The sequence below is a fragment of the Hippoglossus hippoglossus genome, chromosome 12, assembly GCF_009819705.1.
Source record: "Hippoglossus hippoglossus isolate fHipHip1 chromosome 12, fHipHip1.pri, whole genome shotgun sequence".
Classification (NCBI taxonomy): domain Eukaryota; kingdom Metazoa; phylum Chordata; class Actinopteri; order Pleuronectiformes; family Pleuronectidae; genus Hippoglossus; species Hippoglossus hippoglossus.
The window spans coordinates 14,735,911-14,756,298 of NC_047162.1; the positions used below are offsets into that span (position 1 = coordinate 14,735,911).

The following is a 20,388-nucleotide window of genomic DNA, read 5'->3' on the forward strand; positions in this document are numbered from 1 at the left end:
TACACAAAAGCATTTAAAAAGAGAATTAATTCAAAAAATCTGATTTTAAAGATTGAAAGTAACAATGCAGTATAAGAAAGTTGTTATTTCATTTAATAAAAGAGGCAAACATCAAAGTTAGAGACTTGAATCAGACTTTTAGATTAGGGTTAGGTTTATTTAACACAGAATAAAAAATACATTTGAAGATGAACAATCTTAATAAACAGTATAGGAGGAGGCAGAAGTGATCTTATTTTGAAGCATCCAACTAAATATAGAAAAAATTCACAAAATTCTAAGTGTGTATACAGAAAATACTAAATTAACAGCAACATGTTTAGCTTAGTAAAAAAAAACATCAATGTTATTATGAATGCAACAGTAAAAGACAGAGTGTGTGAGTCGAACAGGGAAGTTAGAGACTTGTCCTTTAGTTGCAGCAGTGAGGTGTTTTACTTTGGTAACCGCCTCCGGAACTGGAGTGTGTCGTTATGGCTACCTTGACTCTGATCTGTGCCGCTCGCTCGCGCGCAGCTGCTCTCATTTCCCAGCGCTCAGTGAGAGAGAGAGGAAGCAGCGCGCGCTTCAACAAGAAGAAGAAGAAGAAGCAGCAGAAGACTTCACCTCTGTGAATATGACTCAGCTGTGAGTGAGCAGCGCAGGAGAACACGCACTGTTTGTGAATGTGCTTCACGTGTCCGCGCGCCACAGTGAGGGACACTTCACCCGTGTCACCGGCGTGGGGGTCGAGCCCGTGGATGCAGCGGCCGGGGGTCGGTGCGTGAGCCCCGCAGGATCCACCTGTCTTAGGGGCGCCCGCGGCTCCTCCAGCGGTTCCCATGTGGATGAGGAATATGACTCCGGAGATGCTGCTGCTGCTGGTGCAGATCCTGTGGGTTTTACCTGGGACCGGAGCGGCTCCTCCTGTGAGCGCAGAGCAGCTGGACACCGGGGTGGTAAGTTTCACACCTTCCCCTCATGCCTACCCCACTCATGCACAAGTTCCTCCCTCCCTCCCTCCACCTGCCAGTGGATCCAGGGGTGCAGGCTGTGGGGCAGAGGCGGGTTTCCTCCCCTGTCCTACTTCTGCTCCTCTTGAGCGTCCAGGGAAGGAGCAAGTGCCGTCTTCTCCAAATACTTGATCTGCATGTTAACGCCGCTCTGCAGCTCCACCAGGCTGGAGAGGAAGATGGACAATGCATCGAGTGGATGCTGATTCCTCTGAGGGAAATGTAATTCAGAACATGTTTATTTACTGTCATCAATAAATGCATGTGATAATAAGGGAGTCTTTGGTTGGAGCTGCACATTCATTAAAACTGGCAACCTCCACCATCCAATCCATTTGAGCCTGCCACTGCTTATGACAGGTCCCCCTTGATCATGTAGCACATCAGAGCTCCTCATGAGCAGTGAATCTCATGTATCTTCATGTTTTTCTATGAGTTCTAAAGGAACATGAGTCCAGACTTAAAAAATTCCAGGCAGCTGTATCAAGGGATAATACCTTGTGTGGGTTGCACGCGAATGTGAGAGCATCGTCTTCGTAAAACTTTAGATTCTCAGGCTTCTAAAAGCTGTTAATCATCTTCTCCTCTGAGCAACGTTAGGTTTTCGTTGCTCCTCATCCCAACCTCTGTCTTTCCTTCCAGTGCTTCAACTCCTCTTCTTAACACCTGCGCTCGGGGATTAAGTTGTTTTAACAAAGACGAGAACGAGAGCATTAAAATGGGTCAGTTTCTACAATTTTACTTATTCTTTGCTTTAGGGTTTTTAATTCCAGCTTGAATCGCTGGGGCTTTATTTTTCTTTAAGTCCCGGACACTTTGATTGGTAGCTTGAATGGGCAATATTTATAATCCAGCTAAGATTGCATGGGGGGGCGAGACAAAACTCGAATTCGATGTATGTAGGTTACCTAAATTTGTTCTTGAGTTTCATAATCTAGAGAAATTGTCCATAAGTCCAACACAGCACACACAATAAAACCACTAAGCATAGATTATCCAAATTTTCAGTTAGTGTGAAAGAGCCAGACTTGGTGCAGAAGTGAATGCCAACAACCCTGACATCAGGACACGGTCCGCTGCACCTCAGCTCTGAATCAATCTTTTTGTGGTTTTCCAAAAGGTCAGTGTCATCCGGCAGTGTTTTCGTCAGGACCGCTATACAGTTCTTTTTTTCCCTTTGGCCACAAAAAACCAAATGCCTTCAAACAGGCCATTACATCAGTAGAATAGACCTCCCACATTAAGACTTTAATTTCTTTGTCTTGTTATATTGTCTGGTTGAAAGTATGCTGCTGCCTCTGAGCACTGACCACACTGTGCGTTTTCCAGCTTCATCTGACCTTTCTGGAATCAATTTTAAAAATACATGGACAGAAATTGAAAAACTATGGCAATACTTGTTTTTCGTGTGGGTCTGTAAGGCTCCTTCTCTTTCTCTATGTTTCACTTAGTTGCACTTATCGCTTGTGATGTGGAACAGAGAGAATCTAGCAGAGTAGAGATGCCAAATCTGGGAAATTGAGGATTAATATCATTAAAGTGCAACACCCAACAACACCCAACAGAACAGCTTTGGCATACGGAGACAAGGAAGGCGATGGCAGATGTAAGAGTGGAGGAGAAGTGGAGGAGTTTTCCCCTCCAGAATAACCTGAAGTGGGAATTAGTGTAGTGGAGGACCATGGGCGTCCTGAGTCGTACCAGTTCAAGCCGTTGGCTACAGCTCCAGTTACTCCCTAACCTGGAGCTCTCAAGGCAGATGCAATGCATGGAAGAGTGGATGGGGGCAGGCTTTGAGTGGTAATGCGAATGTGAGAAAAAGGCTCAAATAAGTTGCTAGATGAGAAGCTGAGGTGAGAGCAGCAATTTCCTTCCATTTACTGCGACAGAGAAAATAATACACAAGGTGGAAGCTTTCCTGCGTTTTCAGATAGAGCTGTATATGACACACACAGTACAAAGTGGTCCTGTAGCCTCTCTGCAGCCTGTAGTCTGAGGGCCATTACTCTTGTTTTGATGCCTTGCTCGAGTTCATGTGGCGGTAAATGCAAAAGCAACACTGCCAGCCCAGGGTTGGATACACACCTGAGAATGTCCACATTTGTTATCTAGACTGGCACTAACTTCTGTTTGTCTATTGGTGCAGGTCCCCACACACAGAAATCTCACACTCTCTGGCTACCTCAAGAGTTTTTTTATGTCAATATATCTATAAAATCTGTTAAAAGCACCGTGTGTGTAGAATTTAAGAAACTTTGTACCAATGCAAAGACAAATATTGACTCTTCACTGAGCGCTCGCACATACAGTATATATTGCTTATATGCTTCCAATCACATTTTCCCGTTGCGTACACAAAGCAAACTCCACAACCAAATGAACACACACCAGGTTCCCCAGCTGCCTCTGCCTCTGCAGCATAGATCCATTAGCTGTAATGTATTGGTCATCAATGAGGAGGTCGTCTACACAGAATGATTTTCTTGACCCCCAGTATGATTCTCACTGTGACGACACACTTTGAAAGATCTTCGATAGAGCGTCTGCAAGGTAACTAGCTTTACTCCTTAAGTCCACCCTAGGGGGTAAATGTTTGAACTTCCTGTGCCCACAACCCACAAAGACATGAAAGTGCCTTTCAAGTTTATCATTTTGTACCAGTCACCCAGCTTATGAGTAAGCACTTGGAATGATCTTTGCACTACTCATGCAGGTCCAGGACAGGTCTTACATTCCCAAGTTTTTGGGGGCTGCCAAAAAAGTAGTCCAGAGTACAGACTCTTTCTTCTTTTCCCAGGAGAGGGAGCAGAAATAAGCTCTCTTTGTAGAGGCTCTTGAACCTCGAGGGAGTGGGTGTCTTCCTGTCTGCTCTTCAGAGGCCATATGTCCCTGCCTTTCTCTGGAGATTGAGGGGCAGATGGCAAAAGTTCAGTCCATATTCGTATGAATTCCACTCAAATCAGTGTCATACTAAATGTTGAAAAGCCCTGTGAGAAAGTTAGTATTCATGAAGTCGACCACACTGCATTATAGTCGCCAATTCTGTGGGTGCACAGATTTGCTCAACTGGAGGGATTATGCATCTGTGATTTTGGGGTTATATCATTGTCAGTCAAACTCCAAACCTTAACCACAAATCAGAATGTGACTCCCTATGATCCAACAAATCCAACTGGAATATTTAGAGTGCAGTTGTTTGGGCCTATGGGTTAGTGTTAGGGCAAGGGTGTCTGGCATTGAACTGTTAAGAGCTCCCACTGGCAGTAATGTAAATCGTTGCATTTGCACTGCGGTATCTTTAAGGAGGGGATATACCTGATAAAGGGTGAAATGTATTTTAGACATCCACCGTTGTCAATTACTTGAGAGACAAAAAGTTCCCCTCCTGTTTTCATTGCAAAAAACCCAGATTCCTCTGTGTGATCCCTGATAGCGAGGGCAGTTTATCTCAACAGTATAACGTAACAGCCGCTCCTAGTTCATCATGAAAAGACACAGAGAGAGTATGAGAGCAGGCAGAGCCGATGATGATTAGTTGGCCGGTGACTGATTTCATGTCACTGGGGAGCCAGAGGACACACAGAGAGCATCATTCTGCGCCACTGTAAAGGCCGTGAAGCACAGATAGGATCAGCTGATTGTACACATCATTCTTTCTCCACAGTGGATAAATGTGTGTGAGTGTGAGTCTAATCGTATTCGCTATTCACTCAGCATAAAAAATGTGAAAAAAACAAAAGAAACACATAACCACAAAACAATCTTCTCATCTCTATCATTGCTCCCATCCAGACCCATTACATTTCATAGCCATGGTGCTCCATCACTTGGCTTTTGGTTACGATTGTGAACCTTATATACGGCGTGTCACTTCAAACCAACCCCACAAAGTCCTTAAGTATCTGAACTACACACCCTAGCACAGATCAAAAGCTTTCGTTTTATAGCTTCGCTGCTCTCTGGCTTGATCTACCACTGCACAGCAGCAGTTGAGGGAACGCATTCCCAACAATTAAGATGTAAATACGCCCTGTATTTTTTCTACTCATCATATCAGGAGTTTTTTTTATGTGCTGTTTTCCCAGAGGAACTACTCAGCTAAACAGTCAGGGCTTTCCTTTGGATAAGCAAGAGTGAGCTCAGCAGATTAGCAGCTGATAAATTACCTACAATGCCGTATATTCAGCCACCTGTGGAGATTTATTCATTAAAGAAACACAACCATTACACATTTGAGTAATGATCCCAAAACCTTAAGACTGTGCGATAGTGTGTGTGTGTGTGTGTTTGTCTGAAAGGACAACTACACCCCACCAGTCCCTTTCTCGCCTTCATTTTGCTGTTTAATTTCTTCAATGGAAACACCATCTGGCATCAATTCCTCTGGAGCGGCAGGCGCTCCCCCGTCTGCTGCTCTCATACCGCCACCGCTCACTGCCTTCCCCCCACTGCTCCAAATCCAAAATGATGAGTTCCTATCAGGTCCTGGAATTGCATTAACAACAAAAACAAAAAATCAACTCAAACAAAAAGACAAGAAGTAGTCTTACACAAAACTTTTTTTTTTTATGCTGTTAATGATGCCCAGGAGCATTTTAGTGACGATCAAAATCCCAAATTCCTTGAATTGTGGTGAGTTCTTAGGATCAATTCTGATGCTATTTACTAGAGCCTGACTGATATTGGTATTTGGGGGCTGATGCTAATACGGATTTTTCTCATTTCAGATACAAATGTACAGAAAAATTCAGAAGACACCTTTATCTAACCCTTGTGATTAAGAATATTGAGAATTGTTTATTATGTAATCTAAAGCTTTTCATATTGACACATATCAGCAAACATACGCAGACATAGATATGTCCGTGAAAGGCTCAAATTTGCTCTTAATATTGTCCAACTGAGAAATCCTTTTGGGTTATTTTGTTAGGTTGAAAATAGCCACGTTTCAAGAGGGAAAATGTCAAGAGGGCTTCACTACTATGATGAGTAAGTAACTTGATCATTTAAGTACTGCCTCCATTCTTAAGAGATTCACAACAAGAACTCAAAGAGCATTCAGCAACAAAATAGTGGGGTACCAATCTCCCTCCTCCATAATCCTCCACCCAACAATGGTTCAGCAGTGTTTAGTCTTGTCTGCAAGCTGGAAAATGTTCATTTTAATAATTCACTTTAATAATTCAGTACATAATGGTGAGATCATTTAATTTGCAAGCCCTGTTTCTAATAAACGCAGTCTGGCTACCAACTTTACCACTGCACTCATTAGTACAGTGTTTGAAATGTGGGTACGTTTCACCAGCATGGGATTCAGTCCCCTTTGTCCCTTCTTCACTTACTCTGTCTCCTTCCATTTCCTTCCTGCACTTATCGTTGGAGGCTTTCTACCACACATCATGGTTCTGCTGATTACGCCCAGAGGACCAGAGATAGAGGGGGCTCAAAGAGAGAACTGGAAGCAGTGACAGTCAGGGGAAAGTATGATGGAGGGATTACTGCAGGAACATGACTGAGGTGCAAGAGAAGAAGACTTGCTAATTGAACACACTTTCTTCCCCAAAGAACAGTGGAATCAGAAGTATTTCTGTAGGTGCTTTCAGACATGCCCCAAAGTCCAGACCTTTTCCTGCAAACCCTTTAGTAAAAAGTCCAAAAAACATCAGAGTGAGCTCATTCTTTCTTTGGAAACAGGAAGAATACAAATATCTTGGAGAAGGCGCTGACAAAGATGTCAACATGGAAACACAACAGCAATCGAGAGCTTTTGGTGATAAGGGCAGATGCTGGCGTCAATGTGCCGTAAACTAAAACACCATTTTCCTCAGCGGGATATATATACATCATGGCCGACCACCTGCATGCTCTACCCAGACGCCACCCCTCGTCTGAATGGTTTCGGAGTTGTTCCTGTTGTTGTGAACATGCCTGACGCAGACAATCTCCGGTGTCATTCTTCATATGTTAAAGGAAAAACGTAAAATGTCCAGTTTTTGTATTTCTGTCTGGAAACAGCTTATGTCTGTCTATGGGTGGTTGGATTGATTGATTGGTTGTTATAATATTAGTTACATAGGTGATGCAGAAATGTTTAACCATGTCAGAAAAATCACTGTAGATGCTACTCACCACAAATCAGTGGTTACACTCTCAGCCTGGATCATTGGGAGACTTTGAGAGCTGCTGTTCCACTTCCATTAAGCATCGTGACCCACTGTCTGTAGAAATGTGTCGTGGGACTCGTATTGAGGACAACAAGATTATTTCAGGAACAATGTCATGTGTGAGAAGACTTGCACACAGAGATTGACAGAGAGCTTGTGTTCAGCTTGGAATATACGATATAGCACATTCTCGGCTTCTTGGGAAGACAGGAAACCCCAATCCACTCCTGTCCGATCTGTCACGAGAAGCCTTGTTAGGCCTAAAAGTTCTCCAGAGATGTGCAAGTTTCTGAAGAGACTGTCAGCGACACTGCAAAGTTTATGAGTTCCTCAGAAACCAATTCCGCGAGGGTCCCAGGAGCCCGGACACCTCATTGGTGGCACTGTAGCATGGGGGTGTGGGACTGATGTGTGGCAGCTGCTGGGCTTCTGCATGACTTTTGCCGACAATGACAACACGCTGGTTCTGAGTTACAGTTCCACAGCAGGAATACAGAACTCGATTGTCTGTAGACGTTTCTCACTCTTGACTCCTGAGTAGAATGGAATAGATAGGAAAATAAATACTGGCCACTTACTCTCAATGTAAATTTTAAGCGGTTTGAGTTTTTTAGGTCAAGCAAGTTGAAGCATATTGAACTCTGCTTTTATGGTTCAAACCAGTTTTATTCTGAGAGCTTCTGTTTTCCCTGTCTTCTTCTTTGGTCCATTGGCGGGGGCCATCCAAGGTCAAGGTGCATCACTGCCATCCACTGCTCTACTTCTTCTTTTTATTGGAGGCTGGCCTGTTTCTTTGTGGTTTCATCAATTCCATTTACTTCTTTTTTATTTTTGTCCTTTGTTGTAGAGCTATTTTAATATGAATGATAGAAATCTTTACCTTTCTTACATTTGCTGGTGTCGACTGGGATAATGTATTGTCACTGCAGAATTGATTTATTATTAGATAAATTACACTTTCAGCCGTAGTTCAGCCATGAAAGTGCAGCAAGACTAAGGTCTCTGGCATATGGACTGATTAGGTAAAGATTGTAGTAATAAATAACATAAATATATCATATGATAATTATATGATCACTTCAGTCCAAAGCTAATTCTGTGATAATGCCACTGAATGTCACATCGTAAATGGTCACATCTTTCTCTTTCATTTCGAGACTAAAGCCTTTTGAACATTTTGCACATAAACATGCAGAATACAGGTTTGTAGATATATGTGTGGTTATTCTATAGCATCCTGGTGTAATTTGTATGTGATATAATCAAAGTGAGTGGTTTTCCATAATGGCTCTGCAACATACCTGCCACCTTCAGATGGCTGCAGAGGGCTAATGAACTGAAAGCAGCTGTAGAGAAACCTCTGTGGGAAATAAGGATCATTTAAATTATGTTATTCATAGTAATGATGTATAGATTTTCCAGTGGCTGATGCAGATATTTAGAGAACAGGATGGCTGATGGCCAATATATATACTCCCAATATTATGCTGTTGTCTTTTTGAGAAATGAGACACAATTTACTATACAAATATATGACTCACTGAAAACACACACAAATATAATATGTGTATTGTTATGTGGATATGAAATTGCCTCTCTGGATTTGAGATTTTGGTCATTCTGTGCAGCCACTTCTACGCCTGAGACATATTTTCCATGAAAAGTGACATTTTATTTTGCTCTCTCTCATTTGAATGAACCTACCACCTGCTTGCACCTCTGCTTCCACCTGTGCTGCCGCGCTTGGCACCGAAACACCGCACAAATGGGCAAAAGCAAATGGGTCCAGAAAAAAACCAAACTGTTGGAGGGCAGCTTGTGCTAATCATTGCCCCCATCATGAAAATAGTGCCCTATGGGTCTTATAGCATCCCATAGCCATATATAGAGATTACTGCTCTGGTGCTGACTGAAGACTTAGTGCCACTGCAATTTTGTTAAAATATATTTCAGTGAGAGACCAAAGGAGCAGACAGGTGAATTTTATATGCAAACAATAGCTTGAAGCCATGTACATTCATCTATGGCTAACTGTGGGAATGGAAATCAGGCCTGTGCAAATGTGCCCAGTTTCACAATGAGTAGGATTTATAAAAACCAAACCATACATATGCATGGCCTCATAAATCTAACAAGCACAGTACGTTTGCAGATATCTGCCTCATCAGAGTTTTAATCTTATCCACAGAGTTTTGGTGCTATTTATCAGAGTAGGTGTGTATTGGAGAAGTACTGAAGTATTTTCCTCCGCTGTATTTGATCCTTGCCGTCTCCCATAGGCTGTTATTGGTTGCATGGCTTACTGTAACTGTGGTTTTGAAGCGAGCTCCCTGTGTAGAAAACCCCAAATCAACTCCATGTGGCCTTTCTATTTTAACCGAGGCATCTCGTCCCCCTGTAGTCACGGACCAGATCAAGGTTTTGGTTACCAATGCTATTCAAAGGACTGACCAGATCTTGTAATTATGGTGGTTTCTGGAGTTGTGCTGCTCGCACGTTGAAGTTAAAATAATCCAGAGGAGCCTCCAAGTGAACTGAAGGAAACCCCAAAGCAACAACAGCGCTCCTCTGAAGTTTTCCTTCTGAAACTGCGGCAGGATTGTAATAAATGGAGTATGTATGTGTGTTTGAATGCATGCGAGGAGAAGCAAAAGGCTGTTGCCTCTGCGGAGAGTGATGTACATACTGATTTTCATCTCTGACATCGGCACAGTAGTGATGGCACAGCTGGTTGTTGGTTTATTTCCTATCAATCAGAAGGATAAGTAGCAGAAATTAAGGGGGGGAAGGAAAAACTGAGGGTGCGTTTGATGTGTGCTTTGGAATTAACGTCCAGTACTGTACGCTACCCAAAATGAGGACACATTAGTCTGTGTGTCTGAGTAACGGGAAGAAAGACGGAGCGAGACAGACTGAGAGACAAACTGCACAACTGGAAGGCATCGAGTGTTTTGGCCAATGTCTGTGAGTGGTGTGTTTACAGCATCATAGTAAAAGCTTGGATGCAATAAGCATTAAGGCATAAAAAATCAGACGTTGCTACCGAGAGCTGAATCATTTTGTCCCACAGCTCCAAACACAGCCACATTAATTTGGAGAGTGACTGTTATGTTAAAGATTGTATCTTGAGGTGCCTATTAGCTCAGTTATTATTCATTGGCTAATTATGTATCCACAGTGTGTTTTCTCTCTCTCTCTCCAGCCCATGGGAGACAAATAATAAGTGACAATCAAACTAATTACATACCCTCCACAAAAAGATTTAGTGAACTCTGCATGAATGAAAAAGAAATTCGATTAAAGTTCAAGATTTACACAGCAGAGGTGATTTGTGGCAGGTAGCCAGCAGACATGGGGGGGAAGAAATGTGTTACTAAATTGATGATTAGACTGGAATTAGACAGTAATGCTTTATTTGTATAGTACATTTCAATAGCAGGGCAATTGTAAGATATAAAAGGCATCATGACTAAATATGGAAGTTCAATGTGCTCCTCAAACACGAGCTGCTAACTAAACACTCGTCTACTCACCTCTGCCGTCTGCTGTCATATTCTTTTAATTTACCGTGATGAGATCCTTTTCGGGTGGAGGAGGCGAGAATCCTGCAAAGTTATTAAATGATTGGGATGAATGTAACATTAATAAGTCACAGCCACTCTGCTCCTTGATCCATTTAGGTTAACCCAGTTTAATTAACTGATCCTGAAAGTGCTGCTTCCACTTTATTCTTCACGATCCTTAAAAATTACTAAAACGTCACTCGGTGCAAATGTGAATATGATTTGATTCAGGTTATAATAAATTACTTTATCCTTTCTTCTGTTGTCATTTGGATTCATTAAATATTCTCGATTGTCTCACTGATGAGTTTTTGAGCGTCTGCAGCTGTTTCCTTGTGGTTGAATCTGAGTTTTCTTATTTTATTTCCAGCAGCCCAAATGGAGTTTACATTTCGAACGGGGGAATCAAAGCAGGATAAAAGCGGTACAGTGTGTAAACTGGGTCATGGGGAGATAAAATATTTCCGCAATACAACTTTCACTTTACAACTTTCCACCAGGAGCTGGAGATGTTGATGATGACAAACCCTCGAGCAAGTGTCACAGCAGCACATGTTTTTATACACGCAACCACAACCTGCAAGTAATTAAAAGTAACACGTTTTTTGCTGTGAGTTTAAATGACAGTGGAAGACAATTTTTGGGGGATTTGATCATTTAAAAGAAAATCAAACCATATTCTTTCGCTGATGAATCACTGCATGGAAAATCTTCAGTTCACAGTATTTTCACGTGAATTTAAAAGATGTCTGAGGTGTTTAACACAACCGATGAGTGTCTACTGATTCGTCTTCACATGCTGACATTCTTTTTTTTACCTTGTAGCTGCAAAACAAATCCTCAGATCAGAGACAGCTTGTCAGTAATGCACGGTTGCTGAGACCCTCAGTCATCAATACAGGTGCAGGGTTGAAGCCAGTAAGTAGTTCACCGTGGTCTGTGGAGCTCTGCAGCAGAAGTGATGAGACCGACAGATGTGAGCACGTGTAAGAGTCTCAGGAGCAGTGTCTGCGTGACATTGATCTTTGACATATTTATTGGCCTCTGTGTGTTGAATGTGATGATTTACAGAAACCCAGATCAAATAGCCTAACTTATTAATATGCACTGTCCCTGTCAAATAAAGCAAAGTAAAGATGTTTCTATCTTTTGTTCAAGGGTAAATCTTTCTGCTAAGCTTGCTTCTAATTAGTTGCCATATTTGCTCTAACTATAATTAGATTGTATAAAATGGGGTGAAAAGTCATGATCCGCCCCTCGACCCCACGGTCACTACTGCACAGACTCTGGCTCCAAATTACGTCAAAAGCACAAGATGGTGGCACCCCATCAAGGATATTTTGGTTTTGTGCAACGACAGTACTGCAAATGATTTACTCTGAGGCTGAAACCTGTCTGTAAACAATAAATTACGTGAAAAAGTAAGTTACCCATTTTTCTAAAGTTTATTTTTTTCCCTTAGACCACTATTCGCTTAATCGACCAATCCTTTCAAAGACATCATTATACACCCTGTATTTCTAGGTATGCTTAAAGGTCTCGTCTGTATGTGGATTTTCTGAACTGCATTTCAGTTTTTAATGCATTTGTATGTATGAAGTTGCATTTTTACATCACTGCAGATATTCCTTGCTAGTGTGCTAACTCAAAGCCGCTCTATTGTTTGAAGTACTGCTGAAGTAAACACAAACCCTGTAGCTCCACACACTCAATTATTCGTCTTAGACTTCTTCGGCTTCTCCCCACACCTACCAAGTAGTTTTTATCAGATTGAGGCGGCACGATAATAAAAACATTCGTTATTTTCCACGACTGTAGGGTTTTCTCTCTCCTTTATCTCCCACTCTCTGTTTCCCATGAACACTGGCTCGGAGGGAATCTTTATTTGTGTTGATCCTTTGTTCTGTTGTCAAGCAGATTTGGCTTGATAATGAATTTCCGCCTAAGGTGACGATAGTTTGTTTCTATGCAAACAGTACATGTACATGTGTACTTGCTTATGAATGTATTGTGGCTTTGGCTTTGTGAGTTGGTCTTTATGCTTGGGTTGATTTGGTGTGTGTGAGTTTGAATGACTTTTACTGTGCAGGTGACAGGTGTTTTGTGGATTTTGTACAAATGAATCAGCAGTGATGTCTCTGCAAGAAAACTTATCTGTAATGTGCCAATACAGTATGAATTGGGATTCGTATGAGGACGATTCTATAATGCTTGTCTTCTCATTTTAACATTTTGTGATTTATAGTGACATTTAGCTTAAAGCAAAGCCTCCTCTGATTGGCCGGCTGGTCCACTTTGTTGTGATTGGTCAAACGCTTCCATCACATGTAGGAAATCTCGGCCTCAGCTCTGGCTTTACCTGACTTTGTTAGTGGGCGTGCCAGACTAGCCGGTAGAAACCATTATGCAAATGTGAGTACATTTAAAGTATCGGCTGAGTTTACTGTCCAGGTGTCTCAGGAGTTTTCTTTGTGGGCGAGGAGCTTCCTTCACTGCAGACTTCGGGCTATTTAACTTTGCAGACCTTTCTACATTCACAGAAAACCTATGTAGCACACTAGAGGAAAGAAGAACTGAAAAAGCATCATATGTCACCTTTGTACTTGGATAAGGCCAGAACTTATCTAACAGGGATTGGAAGTGCATGGAAGTGCATGAATTCAAATCTCTGGTGTTTCAAACCATATTTCGTCTCTGTTGTGTTTGCACATAACTACAAGACTGTAAATGTATTATTTCACCTGTAAACATGTTGTTTTACCGTCTACAACCATTTTAAAACAACTGTAATTGAGCTCAAATCATTTTTTGCCTTGGCCGCATGACTGTCGTGAATGTAAGATGAGCTCTACTCGGATTTCTCTCCCACTTACTGGCTAGAAATGTCTCGGTATACAGTTTCAGACTTAGCTATGCAGCTGGGCTCCGCTATGCCCATAAAGTATCTTACTGCCTTGTAGCATCACAGCATTATCCACAGGAGATGAGTTGAAAAACAGACACACACCATCAGCCTGACGTGCAGCACGAGGAGGGATGTGCACCAGGAATGAAGTCATAGGAGAGAAATATACAGCCCATGAAATAAATTCATGGTAATGCACTCGCTCACATGACCACGCCGGCTGTCTGAGTGCGGAGCTGCGGCTACATCACAGCGGAGAAGTATTGCAGAGAGTTTGAACCTTGACCCCATTTCCAGGCTGCAGTCGTGTCGAATTGCAAAGCAAGCCGGCTCCCTCTGCACCTCGTTTTGTCCAATTCAACTCTGTGTTTCAGCCTTGAAGTTCGACTTTGGTGTTGAACGAGCTCCCTGCTGCAGAGTCTCAGTGTCTGGCTGTGGAGGAATCAGCTGATCCACTGCGGGCCTGTCATTTATATGCAGCACTTTTATTGCTGTAGGTCCAGCACAGTTCCTCTCAGCTTCTTTTCCCTAATGAAACCACACACATCCAGACAGCTCATGCCTTTCTGCAGGTGCAGCGTGCGCGCACACACACACAGACACACACACACACAGACACACACACCACCACCTCTTTTTTCCCCTTCTGGAGCTGCTCCTCTTTTCTCAGATAGTTCTTCAGTGTCACAAGAACTTCTCATCACCAAGTGGTGTGTGTTGTACTTTTCACAGCTGGGAGCTGTGGGGGGGCTCCTCAATAAAATCCTTCTTTGTTGTTTTTTATTTGTTGAACTTCTTTTTTCCTGTTCTTGCGGGGGGGGGGGGGGGGCAGGCTGTGAAGTTTTTTTGCTGGAAGGTGAAACTGCTTGTGAGTGTGAAAATATACCGACTAAAGTTTGCAGCCTTGCAGGGATGAGAAGTTTGTCTCACGGGTAACAAGTTTTTCTCTTCAGACACAGCAGCACATGTGATGTAGCACATGTGATGTAGCACATAGACAAACACACATGCACGATGTTGCATGGCGCGTTCATGGTGACAATGTCTCTGGGTGCTGCCTGAAAAAGAGTTCAGGAGAAGCAAACTCTAATTTAAACCTTGTTCAAGTTTTGCCTTTTCAATTCACTGGATAAATCCAATACTTTGAGCTCATTCTAGGTAGATGCATTTCTACGCATGTATCATTGAGCATTGAACTAGTTCCACAAGCTTTGGGTTGGATCAGTAAACACTCCAGAAGTGTTAATACTCGTAGCTAGAGTCTACCATTTAGAAAATATGTGCATTCATTTTGAAAAGATCTCTCTTTATATTCTTCATCTTAATAAAGTACACGGTTTAATTATACATACATGGGAAACGTCAATGTCAGTATCGAAGATTTTACATGGTCGGCCTCTAATCAAAACCATGGTCACCAAAGTCCAACATGGCAGGAAGTGTGTGTAGCGTGCACCTGTGTGCTTCAGACCAGTTGCCACCAGTTCTCAGTGCGTGTTGTCATTTACTTGCCTCATAGCTTAACCATTGGGCCTATAAATTACATACAAGATCCATAAATACCCTCATATATTTACCGTGTGTGTGTGTATATATACATATATAAATTCCCTCAGCTTGTTTGAAGTCGGAGCCGACAGAGATACCATCTCTCATAACTTCACTTTAATGCAATACGAGCCAATAAATCCACGAGTGAAGCTAAATAAAAAAATATAACACGTTTAACTTAATTCACTGGATTTATTTTGACTGTCACACATAAAACTTTGTGAACACTAAAATCCAATCGCAGATTCACGCTCTCAGAGTGCACACTTAGAAGTAAGAGATTAGTCCTGGCAGAGGATGTCGTGTGCGATAGTTGAGCAGATCTGTCATGCAAACAAGCGTGCGTGCGTGCGTGTGTGCGCTAATTTCTGTTGTCGCTCTAGGACCCTTTCCAGCAAAAACACAGAAACCTTATGGGGACGTAACCCTGGTCTTAATGAGTCAAAGTGGCATTTTTGAGGTCCTGGTTGAGGTAAAGGTTAAGATGTGCAGTGTTTTTAGGTTCTGGTCGATAATGAATTAAAGTCAATCCTGTGTGTGTGTGTGTGTGACTCTGAATACTTCCTCTTTGCTGTGGCATGTGGGGTGAATGCCACAACAGGGACACTGGTCAGGCGTTATTCAATCCATGTGTTTGTGGGCCTTGACTCGGTGCCATGCCACAGAGAGGGGAACTTCAAAGAAGGTTTGGGGGCTTTCCCCCCCCGAGTGGGGGCCACAGAATCTTCTGCTTGTTAAAATAAACTTCAGTTACAGGGACAAGGCCTAATTGGCTCAAAAAGCCATCAGTTTGTTTATCTTTAAACCGAGGTTGACTTATTTTTTTTCACTGCGTGCACTCTGTTTGAATACCCTCTGGAGCTAAATAAAATATGCTATTTGGTGGATAATTTTGTCCAATATTCTTCAGAAGTTCACAGCACTCTGACAGCTGTGGATAGACTGACACCTTCGCAGAGCAAGTGCTGTGCTCCACACTTTCAAGAACAATTTATAAACCCATGCAAGCTCGGACTCTCAACACAATGGATTTGACTTCCTTACTTCAATTTCTACTCAATGTTGCATTGCAATACGCAAAGTGTTCGAAGTTTTTTACAAATGCAATTGATTTCACTACGTCGACTACACTTTTTTTAACTTTTACTTTACCTCAGAGGAATATGCCCACTGCTTTTCCATCTCGCTCTTTTTAAGCAAACACAGATGTAATGACGTTAGGGAGGGCAAAGAGGGACACGCAGAAACAGGATCCCATGTTTTTCGAAGTGAAAATCTCAATGGCCAAAGCTTTTTTTTTTATTTGATGCATAATTGTAAAGGAGGAAAAAGTCCAGACCTCAGGTTTTCCAATAAAACCACTAAAGCTCTGCTTCATGAAAACATGTTATGACTCCTGGCGAGCAGAGGGAACGACTTTATGGCAGGTTTTTAAAAAAGTTGCTGTTTACGGTGCTCGTATAGTCGGCATTTACTCCTAGAATCAACACATTTAATATCACACATGGTTTTCCCCTGAGTTGGGTCAGTAACGTGGATACATGATGGAGCCTGGCTGCGCTTCTTGTGCTTCTGTTTTCTCGTAGGCTACATCCACACACTTAATGTTTTTAGTAGTAAAATGAGTCAGTATTGCTACGTTTACTGCAGTGTTTTGGAGAAGGCTACTGTTCTCGTTGTAGTTTGGAAACCTCAGGCCTGCGTTATAGTCTGGACGGGCAAACAGATGATGCAGTCACCAGCCTTCGCTTCCTAATTGGTTCTTATCGGTCACGACAACAAGCAGTGAATGCAAAACATTCCCCTTCGTCGTTGCTTTTGTGCTGTTTTGACAAGAGAACTTATTACTATGGATCTCAGCTTTAGTTACACTTCTTCAAAAACTCACTCAGTTCAGCAAGTCTTCCAATACAATATCTACTGTATTAGTACAGTTGGCATCATTGAACCAGAGCTGGACACAGTCTCCTACAGCCGAGTGGCTGTTGGCTGATGTGGCTCAGGTGTTGGGCCGAGGTTTTCTGGAACAAGCTGCTGAACCCCAACAGCAGAACAGTGCATTTCATAGCAGCTTGATCACTAACACTGTGTGACAGTGTGATAAAATGAAAGGTGCTGTGAGGTGCTTTATCTTGCTCAGATAAAAAATAACCAAATATACCATTTACAGTGATGGTGATAGTTTTTGTGACTTGTCCCGGCATTTACTACTACATAGAAATTGTAGTTTTTTTAATCATAGACTGTATATATAGATGGACATCATGACTGCACCCCAAAAGTTAAGCCAAATCATAATCATAAATACCTCTGCTCCATCCTCTGATGGCTACTGTGCAGACTCCGCCTACAAATAATGTGATCTGTGCACGATGGCAGCGTTCGTATAGGAGATATTTTGCTCTTGTTACTGGATACTGGCTGGAAGTGAAGGCACGACCTCCATCTTTAAATACAGTCTATGGTTTCAAACTATAACCACCAGGTCCCTCTGCCCCCATGTGCACAGCTTGAGTCATTACCTACATTATGTCACGCCGGCGTCTTTGCCAGTTACTTCCAGCGGTGGGTTAACTCTCAGATCAATTCACTCTATTACCGGATGTCCATCAATCCCTCCATCCTTCAGTCCTCCACTGCTCTGTATTTAACAGGACTGAAGAAATGGTAGCTTCCATTAGCCAGGAATGTCTAGGTCACTTAGTGTTGAAGATCTAAGAGAGGTAGAGGAACCAATTTTACAGCTCTCCCTCCTCTCCCTCCTCTTCGTCCCCTTTCACTCACTCACTCACTCTCTCGTTTTCTCTCCTCGACAGACAGGAGTTGCGTCTCAGCTCTCTGTCGTACCAGCTGTCTCTAAGCCAGGGATTAAATGATTCACTTATCAGCCACACTTTAATCCTCGCTGTCACACTCTCGCTTTTTTCTCTTACACACTCGCACTTTGTTGATTCACATGGGTCCACCAAATTGAATTATATTTGAATCATAACCGAGAGTTTGAGATCTGCAATTATACATTGACATTTGGCTGCGAGTGGGAACCGGGTGTTGAAGCAAGCACACCCAGCAGAACATATCCTTACAACAAATCAGCCATGTGTTCCATTATAAGCACATTAGGTGGAAGTACTTGTCTAATGAGGTGATTGAGTGCTTCAGCGAGCTGGGGTGCGTGCCATCTGCTCGCGGCATTGTAGCTTTGATTCCAACAGATGACGACTATTATATGTCAGTCCTTGGCTGTCTTCACCATCCACTGCACTGATCCCTTGCACGTACAGTAGCTTGGATCGAATCCGCCGCCCACGCTTCTCCAGACATTTGTAGGTTCCAGCTTCTGTGATGAAAGGTTTTACTGCTTTTTTTTCTTGGGGTTTTCACTGTTGATCAGACAAAACAAGCAGTTTGAAGAAATAAAACTGGATTCTGGGGGAGAATGAGTTAAGAAAATCAGATCATTAATATCCTCGGCCAAGAAGGTTAAGAGTTGCTCCTGTCCATTGGTTTGTTGGTCGGTTTGTCGGCAGGATTGTGCAAAAACTGCACAAGGGATTTCCACAAAACTTGTTGGAAGGATGGGACATTAGACAAAAGAGAATTAATTACATTTTAGGGTTGATCCGGATAAAGAGGCAGATTCATTTCCTGTAACATTGCGAGAGAGGTTTTGTGACATTTTCACAGATTTTTCAGAGAATATATGGAAAAAATATGGATTTACTGGATTTAAATGCGATTTCAAAAGGGGACTGTTGAGCCTTGCACTCAGTCATCTAGCTGCAGCCAATTTCACACTCGTATCAGTTCCCTAAATGTGCATGATCTTTTTTTTTTTTCGCAGCAAAATTGAATGTGTTCCCTGACTCATACACATCCTTCCACTAAGTTTTGTAGAAATCAACATTTGCAGCCCTGAAGCCAGGTGAAGCAAACAGTGAAACTATATGGATACAACATCTTAAATGAAGAATCACATTGTATTCTGACTCTGTGTCTTGGTGCAACGTGAAGACGAAGATAAACATTGAAACTTAGATTTTCAGTAATTGGTTCTACTGCTTATTCATCACTTCCTTCTACATTTGTAGCTCTGTTTGGGTCGTGCCAATATAAACGTATACTGGTTATTGACGACTGTCAGACCCCCCCCAGCCTTGCACATAAAGATTATTGTGTCTCTTTATTTTCCATTACACTGGGAAGCACAGGTAGTGCATGTTGCAGCTGCAGTGTGTTGGTGATTATTTACTCTCTGGCGTCCACTTGTAAAGGCACATAAGAGCGTACATGTATCATCTCTGGTGCCTGCTTTTTATTAGATAATGACTGCAATATATCAGATTTGGACCGTTCGAGCACTATCTGGAAGCATATTAATGTGTGTGTGTGTGTGTGTGCGCGCACTTAGTTTTTCTCTGCACATTCACCCCCGTGTTATGTTTGCTTCATGTGGGTAAACACGCTGAAAATGTCCTTTCAACCTACTCTTCATTTTCTTGTGCTCCATCAAATGCATTATTATGGTTTTTCTATGCAAATGCAGAAAGTATGAGTTTGACAGTGTTGCAGTCCGCCTACATGGGAGATTTTATTTATTTATATTACTTGATTAGTTTTGTCTTCATGCATATTTTACTGATGAGAACAGGACAGTGGATCTCATACGTTTACGAAAACAAAACGAAAAGTAATAAACCCCCTAAATATGTGAAGATGATAAACCTGGACTTGTATTAGGCAAACAACACCAGTGTCCCTGCATCAGGATGAATCGTGTTATATAAAGAAAAAACAAGATCCTCATCAAAGATCGCGATCATATCCTTTTAATATTACATAAAAAAATGTTTTTTAAACCTCGGAATGAAATCCACCCAAGATCTATTTCGCATTCCGCTGGAAACTGCACAAAGAAGTGAGCTGATGAATAAAGAAATAGTTTCATTTAAAATTGTATGTTTACATCTCGGAGCCAAGAGAGAACAAGAGGAGGTTAGAGCGTTGGGAAACGATGAGATGTGCATGATGCAAATTTGAGGAGGTTGCATTGAAGGCTGTGAACGTTTGGTGCTTTGCCCAGTTGCCCCCTGGATTGAACTCGTCGCAGTCCAGGGGCAACGCAACAGCTGGACGACTTAATGATGAAATAAATATGAGGAAGTTGGTTGCAAGAAAAAATGTATGAAGCCTCAGAGCTGAATTTGACTTAT

At 42.2% G+C, this 20,388-nt stretch overlaps 1 protein-coding gene across 1 annotated transcript in view; it reads left to right on the forward strand.

Moving 5' to 3' along the window:
* Positions 1-532: 532 nt before the first annotated feature.
* mmp17a (matrix metallopeptidase 17a) overlaps positions 533-20,388 on the forward strand; it is a 65,599-nt gene continuing 45,743 nt past the window's right edge. Inside the window, exon 1 of the mRNA XM_034602237.1 lies at positions 533-938. Within this exon, the coding sequence (XP_034458128.1) occupies positions 822-938 (117 nt within the window). The 5' untranslated portion in view covers positions 533-821. The remainder of the gene's footprint in view (positions 939-20,388) is intronic.